Consider the following 10,911-nt stretch of genomic DNA (forward strand, 5'->3'; position numbering starts at 1 on the left):
AGCCCTTTTGAAAATTTCCTTCATTTCCCATTGGGATCTATAAATGCCTCTGTACCAATGAAGACTGGATCCACGGAACAGTGTGATCTTATTTCAAGTGTTTCAACAGGGCTACAAGTTTACAACTTTTCAACAGTGTGAATCAGGAAACTTGGAGGTCGGAGAGATTTGGACCTACATCTAATTGGAAAAAAACCCACCCCCAAATTACAAAACAGAAGAGAGGAAGAAGATTAAAAAATCTGCATAATTCTTTTTGGTGTTGCTCTGAAGGAGGCTATTTCTGTATTTAAAATATGTTCCAAACTGGAAAACTAGTCTGAGAGTAGTTTAGATCTGTCAGACTATGCTAATCAATTCACAGAATAAGAAAACAGCCATTCCTAGGACTAGCAGAAGCTGCTAATAGATTTTCTTTCTAATAGCAAATACCTCCTCTCTCTCTCTCTCTCTCTCTCTCCCCCCCTTTCTCATTTGACTGGTAAAACTTGGCTGTATATGGAATGTCTGCTGTATTTGGATGTCCAACATTGACTCAAATTATCAATGAACAGAAAGGATAAAAATCAGCATGGGTTATACTAGCAACGGCCAAATGCTCATATATTTCTTAAAGAATATTTTATAATTGCCTAGTTAGGTAGAATGCTACCCATGTCCATGAACCTACATCCATTTCGGATATTAGGGAAAAATTTCTTTACTGAGAGGGTTGTCAGACATTGGAATAGGCTGCCCAGGGAAGTGGTTGAGTCACCACCCCTGGAGGTATTCAAAAAGCGCATAGACGGGGTACTCCATAACATGGTTTAGTGGGTATGGATGATGGTTGGACTCAGTGATCTTGAAGGTCTTTTCCAACCTAAATGATTCTATGATTCTATGATTGTTTCCTCTCTGATTTAAATGGAATCTAATTGTTTCATCTCTCTCTTTTTTTTTTAAGAGAATCATCGTTTAGACAGCCCAATACATTTACATGTTTATTCTCTTATTTCATGAAAAAATGTTTAGGAGACAAAAATGGTTATGAGGAAATGTGAAATAAATGAGTATTTAAGAAGCAGAAGAAGTTCGTAGACTCCTTACTCTCCTAGGTTAGGAATCATCCCTGCTCCTCCAGTAGAAGGTTCCTTAAGCCTTACCTGCAAAGTGAAGACCACTCACTCCAGGATGAATTGTAATAGCGATCCCTGGCCTGCACAGAGATCTTGTCTTTTGGCCCAGTCCTTGGAATCTGAATAGACTGCTCATCAGCATCATAGACCTACCAATAGGGCACAGCTCCATCAGTGGATTGTAAAGGTCAAGCAGAACATACAATGAAGTGCCAGATAGATTGCAACAAGCACATGTAACTTAACCTACTGGTAGGCTGTTGTTTCAAAGGCAGCAATCTTCACCCTCAGATACCAAAGTCATGATGACTTGTGAGAACTTGAGCCTCAGTAGAAACAAACTAAAAAGCCCACTTTCCACTGAAGTTAGTGTTGTAAAGTTACCCAACCCCTAAACTGAAACAGTCGTTGAAACAAAGGGTTTGTTTGTTTGTCTGGGTTTTTCTCTTTTTGCTTCTTCTCCCAGAGTGGGAACCCTAAAAGACAGAAGTTGCTGCTTTTCAGTCTCGGTGAAATTTCCACTGAGGACTTGTGGCTGATACAAGAAGCGCTCTGTAGAGTCACTGCTAAAATCAAGGAGTCAGCACTAAGGGAATGGCCCCATCTGCTGGTACAGGCTTGCTAATTTTTTTCACATAGAAAAAGTCGTCTAGTGTCTTTGGTTTAATCAGTTGACAAACTAGAATGATCATTACATTTGTTTACTTTTCTGATTGCTGGAAGAGGAGCACTGCAGTTAAGGACCTGCACTGTGGTCAGCTGGCTTGTATATTTCTTTCCAGTTCTGCTGTTGATTTCTTTGCCAGCCTAGGCAAACCACCATACTGCTGTCCTGTACTCTTTAGTGTATACATGAGCATTAGCAAAGGAAGTAGAATAATTTTGTGATTTAAAGCTAATACAGAGTAGCAATGTTTAGTTAACAATTAACTAATAATTGGAAAGTGAGTGGCAAAGGCTGTAGTGTTCATCCAGTCTCCACAGAAAAGCTACCAAATGAATCATTGATTCCTTATTTGCCAATTCACCTATAAAGAAAGTCTGAGCTACCCAGGTACAAACAACGTACAAGGAAATCAGTGCAACAGATCCTAGACTTCGTGATTTGGAAATTGGGATTTTCCCACATTAGGACCCACACAGCCTACTAATGAATTAGTAAATACTTTTCTCACACTAGCACAGCTATGCAATGCTGGGCACGATTTTATCTCCCCAGTTACATCAGGGTTGCATCCACCCCACAGTGTGTTGTTTGGATCTTACTACTCATAGAACTGGGAAGGAGGTCTTTCTCTGCCAAGACAGAACCTTGCCACATTTGGGTCTCAGCACCCTTTTTTTAGTTTTTGTTTTAGTCCATGATTCTTGCATATGAAGCTTATATTATTTATACTGTCTGTTCAAGCAAGAAAAATGTGTTTCAAATGTTGTATCTCTACCTGGCTTTTGTGTTTCTTTGTACTTTCAACTTTGACCCTGAAAGTCAAAGGGAAGTAGGACTTTGGTGTGCTCCATGTTGTGGGATATGTCCAGGTTACTGTTCCATTTGTGGCCACATACTGACATTGGGGTGGGTCGGGTTTTACTGCAAGAGAAAATATAGAAGGAATTAATTCACATTAGCAGCATATCAGGTGTTGGTGTACTACTGTTGACAGTTTTATAGGAATCAGCTTTGGGAGCCTCCATGAGATTAAGAGAGGAGTAGGCATGATGTGTAAGAACTGCCTTGTATGCTCCTTATGGAAAATTAAGCACACTCACAGAATCTTTTTTTGCTTGAAGGGTTGCAGAGGGCTCTGTTGGACACAGAGGAATATCTTCAACCCCTACTGACAGTTAGGGCGTTTAGCAAAACATCTGTTTCTTTAGGATGCTGCTTAATTTTCCTGTGCCCTGTGACATCATGGTCACAACTGGTCCTCTGATTTCCTGTCAGTTTCTATTAACCTGCCCTGCATGCCCATCTGTAAGAATGGGCCAGAAGGGAAGCATACATAGTGTTAACCATATGTGAGTAAATCTGCAGTTCTCAAAGAGCCTGCTGGGTTATTCTCTGACTTCTCCCACATACCCCTTCTAAAACATGTCCATCTAATAGAGAAGGCTACAGAAACTTATGGGAGATGTGGGGGTGAGAGGGTTGGAGGTCACAAGCTAGGGAGATGTTGCTTCTTCACTTCCTCATCCTCTTCCAGACTGCTGCTATGATTTGTTTTCCCCTGTTCCTGTAACTGGAGGCTTGATATGGATTTACAGTAGAATAGGGCAGGGATTCCCAAGCTTGGTTTGATTAGCTACCGTTGTTAGTTCCACTATCAACGGCAAGAATAAAGCTAAGAATTAATCATGATTCCTCGTCTACTCACTGATATCTCTGATGAAGAAGCTGCTAGTGTAGTTCTCATATTCCACCTCGTCAATGACCTCCAGGAACATCTCAATTGGCTGGTGCTCTTCAGCAAATGGGCAGTAGTTTTCTTTCTGGCACTGGGCTGTGTATTCAGTCACTGATTTATCAGTGTGAGCTACAGGACTGCTGCAGGTTACATCTCCTTGAGACCTGAATAGAGAACAGAGAAAAGTACTGGAAATGCTAGTTTGTTCTGAGAATTTGTTGCCACAACAATAACATGTAGTTGGTAAGGCAATGTTTTGATGTTGCCTGTATCATTTTATGGCTGTGCTTCAACAGCTACAGAAACAGTACAGTGGGAGATCTTACATTTTCAGTATTACATATTAATGTAAAATCACAAAAGCCTTCCTGCCTTAGCAGAAGAAATTAGTGTTTAAACCTAACACAGGATATAATCTCATTTCTTATTACTGCTGTCCCATGAAAAGCTCTAGTATCTTACTTTGTTCCTTAGCCCTTTCCAAAACCTTGCTGGAAGAAATAAGGGCAGGTTAAAATGTATTCATTGGGAAATAAATAAGAAAAGCCATCTATAAAGTACTACCTGAATCTGGTTCTATTTTTGCATTCAGCAAAATAAAACACTTTGCAGTTTTTTCGTCTTTTACAAACTGAAGTGACCTTTGCTCAAGCACTCCATGTTTTGGAGAAACCCCCAAGAGTAGTGGGAGGTAGGAAATCCCCACAAGGTTCCCCTCACATATTTCCCTCGCAGGTTTCTGCAGTGTTCCTCAACAGAGACTGGTCAGTGGACATGTGGCTTTTGCAGTGGGTGCAGCCTCCCACTCCCTTAATTCCACTGGATCTGCTGTGAAGGGACTCAGTGCTATGATTGTTTCTGCTTTTGGCTCAACTTCCTCTCCCCTGCATGAACTGTTTTTGCTATTGCTTAAGTTTTTCTGTGGCTGTACTGTAGCAGCTGTAACAGTCCAGTGGGGGTTGTTCCATTTTCAAGTCTTTATTAATTTCTGAGCAACATCCGTGCCCTTATTAGTTAAGTTAGTCCCAGTGATGGCTCAAACATTTTCCAGATGTTCTGACTCTAGAAGTGGGATTCCTCGCCGTCTACATGTCCTCAGTAGCCTAAAATCCAGATCTCCTACACAGAGTAAAACAAAGGGCTGTTCCAGCCTTGCTATGAGGTTGTTAAGGAAAGTACAAGCTTTTACCCTTTTAGACTTCTGATTGTGAACTTCACATTTGGACTCTCATTTTCTGTCATCCATGAACAAATGAAAATTCCAGAGTAGTTCTTTGCCTCACATTTTAAAAATGTCCTGTTTGGTTCTAGATGGAAAAAGAAAGAAAACATGATTTATTTACTCTTTTTGCCAAAATGGTCAAAGCAGAGAGAAAATAATAATTCAACAGACTCCCATCATTTTTGGCAGGTGGTGGGTACATAGACAGAGACAGTCTCATACTGCCCATTGGGCAGCCACCTGTAGTTAAAAAGCCATATAACCACAGTTAGTGGCTGAAGGCTCGTTTACATGGCACCACATTAACCACATCTATGTGGCTATTGACAGGAGCTAGAGCATACGCAAGCTGTTGCAGATAGCTGTCAGTAAGAGATTTATATACACAAATCCATTGTTCCTTTCACAAAGAAGCATTGCAGCTATTCAGTTGGCAAACCTCTGTATTTGTTATCCCACGCATGAGAGTGCGTGCAGTGGATAATCTCACGTCTTCACACACTGGGGCACTTGATGGGGAATGTTTCCAGTGTGAGAAGTGAATGAGGCCTCACTATAAGTGTGTGTTTCATTTCTACTGCCCAGCACTGCAGACTCTCAACGACTCCATATTGTACCCTGGATGTAGCTGACTGGCGGACAAGCCTACTGTATCTGATATGTGGGTCCAGGAGCCAGGGAAAAAGCCTTGGAAATTCATAAGTTCCTGGCACTACAGTGAGAGACTGCAATATGAGACATAGATGAGTGAGGTTCATGCAGAAAATGCAAAACATTGCAGGCTTGTCCCAGTGGGTTAATCATGAATGGAGAAGCCCAAATGACAGCACTTAAAATCTACATCAGTCCCTGGTTCTGTCAAATCATGTAGCCCTGGTTTTGCAAACCCTCTCCTGAGGGCTGGGTCTCTGAGATGGAGGCAAAGCAAATCAATTGCTCCCCCACCAGAAGAGCTATGGTGTGGTACTGCTGTTATCCTGTATCTAATCATTCTTACCATCACTCCATCCTATAGGTCTAAATTAATCCCATGGCAACCAATTCCTATGCAGCTCATCAGCTGCCCTGTATACAGACCCACAAAAGTAATTCTTTGCCTTTCACAGTCAGTAAAGCATTTGAAGAGGACCCATTTTAAAGAGGGTATTTCTCATGCATTTCTCCAGAGAGCTCCCTCTGGTCCTCACAAAGCTCCAACACACAAAGCTGAGCAAGATGCATCACATCATCTTATGACTGTACCTTTAAAGCTTTTCAGAATTGACCTTATCATTTGCCCATTAGAGTCTATTTTAGTTATGAGGAAGAAATCATAGCTGATGATTTCATGGGTATTAGCAGTCAGACAGGTATAATTGCCAGCATCTGGGAACTCTTTCACTTCGGCAATCAGAGTCTTTCCAGTTCCTTGCAGTTCGCTGCCCTTTTTCCAGTAAACTGGCAGTGCTTCATCAGATGTGTTACAGGTGAGCTCCACTCTTTTAGCTGGTGTCTCATCATTCCACTCTGACTCTATGACGTACACTGGACATTGCAGAGAGAGACATGTTAGCAGCTACTCATACTTAACAGTGTGAAGATCGAACTGAGCCCTTTTTTTCAGCTCTGCTCTCCAGGAAAACTGCTAACAAATCTCTGGCTTTCTTGCGCAAGGCCTCACCATCACCTGGAAATCTTTACTACAAGAAGAGGATTGACTTAGAAATTTACAGTGTATCTAGAACCTGCTGATCAGAAGATGGAAGAAGTGGAGGTTTTTCCCATGTTCCCAGAAAATCTCACAGCAGTTCATAACTGTGGGAAGTAGGCAGGTACCTTTGTTTCAAAGGTGAGGATGCCAGGACACACTGAGCCCAGGTATTCCTCCCACACGTGGCCTGTGGCCTTTGCTCACAGAATGGCATGTAAAACCACTCTGTACTTTGGTGCTTTGCTATGGTGCAAAGCTATAATGCTTTGCCCTCTTCAGCGTCAAAGGTCTGTGAGTGAGCAATGGGAAGGAGGGAAGCTCTGGGTAAGTGGTTTGTATTTGCCTGTAGCTGATGCAATTTTCCATTTTCTGCAGGGAACAATCTGTACTCCTATCACCCTGGTCCCAGTGGAGCAACTACTAAGAGACGGGCAATCGCTGACCTACAGCAGAGCTAAATGGACTGCAACAGGGAGATGTGGACTTCTAAACGCCATCTTGTAACTCTGAAGTGCCCTGCTGGTCTTTCCAAATTAGAAGACACACCACATAACAAAATAACTTGAAACAATTCCATTAAAGAAATATTATCTTCTCTTGTCTCTTTTGCTGTGATTGACTGAAGTACTTCACCTACACTCCTGTGTGGCAACAGTTCTCAAATTTAACTGTCATTGCTCATGTATACTACTGCCATCACAGGCTCCCCAACCATGCTCAGTGCCCTCAGAGACTCTTCTACTTGCAAGAAGCGGCAAAAATTTGTTTCTTAGTGTGTCAACACCACAGCAAGCACTCAGCTCAGGAAATCAGAGTTCCAGGGAGCTCTTAAAACCTTTTCACCAGAGCATTTCACTACCAGAATGAGAGCATTAAGACTTTACCACAAAGAAGAAACACTAAGAAATACATGTCAAACACTGAATCTAAAATGGCAGAAAACATGCAACTCTAGGAAGCTTGGAAGCTTACCAAACTGCTTATTGATATTTGAAGCACAGGCAAGGTAAATCTTACAGACTTCAAACACAAAGATTATTCTCAGTACTGGAAAACATATTTGCAGTTTTAAGCACGAACACAATCAGATTGTGAATGCTTTTCTCATGTTGATTAGGGTCCTTCTTTTTGGATAATCACATTGAAGACAGCCTGGATTATGGAGCTACACTAGGTGAATAAGAGAAGCAAATTTGATTATCTGAATTTAGCCCAATTTTCTGGTAAGTTATTCAAAAGATTTGTTTGTTTATTACTGACCCTGTGGTTTTACAAATGTATTTACATTTAAGTTATTTACCAGAAAAGTTTGACAAACTATTTCTATGTTTTAGGTTTTACTGTAAATTATTCTTTTTGACAACTAATTCTTCACTTGTTTGCTTGTGGGCTGTTACCTAAGTCACAAGATACTGTTTCTGCTTCCAGACTGCATGACTGACACTTTTGAAACAAGAGAACAGGGAATAGGATATAAAGACAGTTACTAATGCTAATATTCAGAATGGCTGTTGTACGACATTTTAGGACTTCTAAATATTTCTACCATTAATACCAATTAGTTGGCTAGTTATTCACAAACAAATAGGAAGAACCTTGGCCTAAAATACTGTAGTTAAAAAATTCTGCGCTTGTGGACACTGAGATAGCCTCGTGTCCTACAGTCAGCTGTAGGTCTCAGTAAGTGAAGACTGCTTACCATTTTCCCTCAGTTTCCACTGTGCTTCCAGAAGGGCAGCAAAGGAAAATAATGAAAGTAAGGCAAATAGTAGGTGAGACATCTGTAGGGAAAAAATAAATTACTAAACTTCACTGAGGATTGCTGAGTTGTACTGAAATCGAGCTCAATGCTGGACAGGATAATAAGACGACAGAGTCAGTTCCAGTGAACTAAGAAATATTCTCCCATTCTAAGAACTCTTAGACTACATAAAAATTTAATATCAGGTTAGTACTGGAGCTTAAGCCAAGATTTTGATCTGCTTGTTATTCACACCGCAAACCAGTTTAGAGAAGAAATTATGGAACTTAGAGGAAATTGTTGTGTGCGTAGTCCTTATACGGTCAGGAGCCTAGAAGCATTCCCAGGTTCCTCAGACAAATATTTCTCATGCAAGAAAAGCCCCACTGATGCAAGTGAGGCCAGCTGCATGAAAAAGGCATTGGACTAAAGGATCAATGGACATTAAATTCCAGTCATACAAAGCTTATAAGTATATTCCTTGGTTTAAGCATCTCAGTAGTCCTATTAAAACAAAGGACTGCAAATAAAATTAAGGACCTGCTGAAGTGTTTTGCTGGACTGTAGTCTTCACCATCTATGTGAGAACAAGTGACAGCAGTGTCAATAATGCAGTGTAGAGCTAGCATCAATACTGACACTTGCCTAACTGATAGTAGTTCTAGTATCCACCTGAGGTTGCATAGTCTAATTAATTTTGTAAGCAATTTCAGGCAAAATTGCTACTGGTTTCTGTGCCACAGCTATATTTGCAGAAATGGCTGGGTATGTATATCATTGTTGCTGCGTTCATTTGAGACATACCCATATATCTCACTTGAGATAGCTGTATATACAATACATAAATGTATATTTGTCCTGAATTCAAAATACAGCTAGAGCTCTTCATGAAAAACAAAACATATTTGCCAAATATTGTAGTAACTACCAGGTGCATAAAAAACTTCAACAACAGTTATTTAGCTACACTTTCAGACCTTTTTCAACTGGAGATGAAGCCAAATGAATAGGGGCATGACTTAGAAAAAGAGATTGGTGAATATATCTTTCAAAGTCTATTCTGACCACAGTGGGAGTCTGAATGCACATGAAAAACACAAAATTAAGTGGTTTGGATTTTTTTCCCTCCCAAACCAGTCTTTTTCAGTGAAAGGAGAGCAGTCCTCCTGATTTCTTCTCATGTGTTACAAAACATTTTCATTTTGGTTTATGGAGGAAGAGTATATGTATATTTCTATGTGCACCAAATCTGTTACTCACTGGCAGCTCCTGCTATTATTAGCAGTCCTTAATCTTGATCAGAAGTCAGCTGTCTCTGGACCAATGCCAAGAAAGTGTGCCATCTGATTTTGTACACTGCACAGCACAGCTATTAATGGGACCAGAAGCTACAAATGTAGTATCTAGAGAGAGTATCTAGGACAGGAACCAGCTCAAATTGCATCTGTACTCAGAGAGAGGCACGAGCCTCAGTGAAAAGCCAGATACTATCAAGCAGCCTATCAGCAGTATATTGCTTCATTAAAAGGCAAACATGCTTAGCACCTCATGATTTTCTACTGCAGGCAGGATTATCTGTAATTTGTGAAAGAAAAATACATTTTGCAACTTTCTCAAAGATACTAATTTCTTTCATTGTAACATGGCATTCATCACTATGCTTCATAAAACCAGTATCCGAAATATCAACTAAAACTTGGAGGGAAAGGGTGTAAAATGTGCCTTCTTTTCCATATCAACCTTTCATCAAAATTGAAACCTTGGAAACAGGAAACTTTCTCCTGGTTTTAGGAAGCAGCTTCATGATTCAGGTTTTTGATGAAAAAAGTTTAAAATTTTCATGGAAAATTATTCAGTTTTTGAGATGGAGGGAGAACACCCCTTCCCCCCATCTCAAAATTTTATTGAAAAATTAATCAGAAATAAGCTCAGTTTCTGAACAGCACTAAGCTGTGCAGTTGCCCCAGCACTTCATAGATGAGGAGAGTGTACCAACATCATATATTCCCTGTGATCTGCTGTAAATCAGCACAGATTCCTTTACTGAGAATCACAGAATAATTTATGTCAGAAAGGACCTCTGTATGTCATCTGGACCAGTCCCAGCTCAAGGCAGGGCCAAGTCAATGGTGTTGCATGTTTTTTAAAACAGAGGACGGTCTGACCAAAATACGTATTTGTTGATGCACACACACCAGCAACATGAATATTGGTAAGATAAAAAAGATTATTACCTTATAACATTAGCTGTCCTGTTAGTTAGAACAATTCTATGAGCTATATACATATATACATCATGCTTAATTTCAGGCACATAAGCGTATAAATAACTGTCCTAAGAAAAATGTCACAACAACTATTTAAATACACTTTTAAATAAATGATTTTAAGTTTTCATTAGTTTCATCTGAAGCAGCTGGTACCAGACTTGTGTTGCCCCAGTGTTAGAGAAGAAAGGAATTCTCACCTTTTTCCGTGATGCCTGTTAGCTGAAGTTGCCAGGCAGGTTGGTTTTGTGATCTGAAGGAAGCAAAATGCTGGCTCCCTTATAAATACTTCTAAACTCTGAAAGCAAAGGGATGCTCCATTTCACCGCAATACCACAGAATTGCAACACGTGGCTTGAGTTCCTTTTTTACATAGTGACAGAGCTAAGGCAAAAAAAAAAAAAAGTTTGGGACTCCCAGGTAAACTTTAAAGAGGAAATGAGATTATGAGATTGTTACAATGACCTTTAT

General features: G+C 40.2%; 1 protein-coding gene across 1 annotated transcript; it reads right to left on the reverse strand.

The window, feature by feature from the left end:
- Positions 1-1,109: 1,109 nt before the first annotated feature.
- On the reverse strand, positions 1,110-10,678 carry IL12B (interleukin 12B). Its single transcript, XM_010579102.1, has 7 exons — positions 10,641-10,678; positions 8,132-8,213; positions 5,985-6,266; positions 4,710-4,827; positions 3,491-3,684; positions 2,561-2,706; positions 1,110-1,267 (listed from the first exon to the last, which is right to left on the reverse strand). The coding sequence occupies exons 2-7, from the start codon at positions 8,211-8,213 to the stop codon at positions 1,142-1,144; spliced, it is 948 nt and encodes a 315-aa protein (XP_010577404.1). The 5' UTR covers positions 10,641-10,678; the 3' UTR covers positions 1,110-1,141.
- Positions 10,679-10,911: the final 233 nt, after the last annotated feature.

Source organism: Haliaeetus leucocephalus, unplaced genomic scaffold (genome assembly GCF_000737465.1).
Source record: "Haliaeetus leucocephalus isolate CR32 unplaced genomic scaffold, Haliaeetus_leucocephalus-4.0 Scaffold656, whole genome shotgun sequence".
Taxonomy (NCBI): domain Eukaryota; kingdom Metazoa; phylum Chordata; class Aves; order Accipitriformes; family Accipitridae; genus Haliaeetus; species Haliaeetus leucocephalus.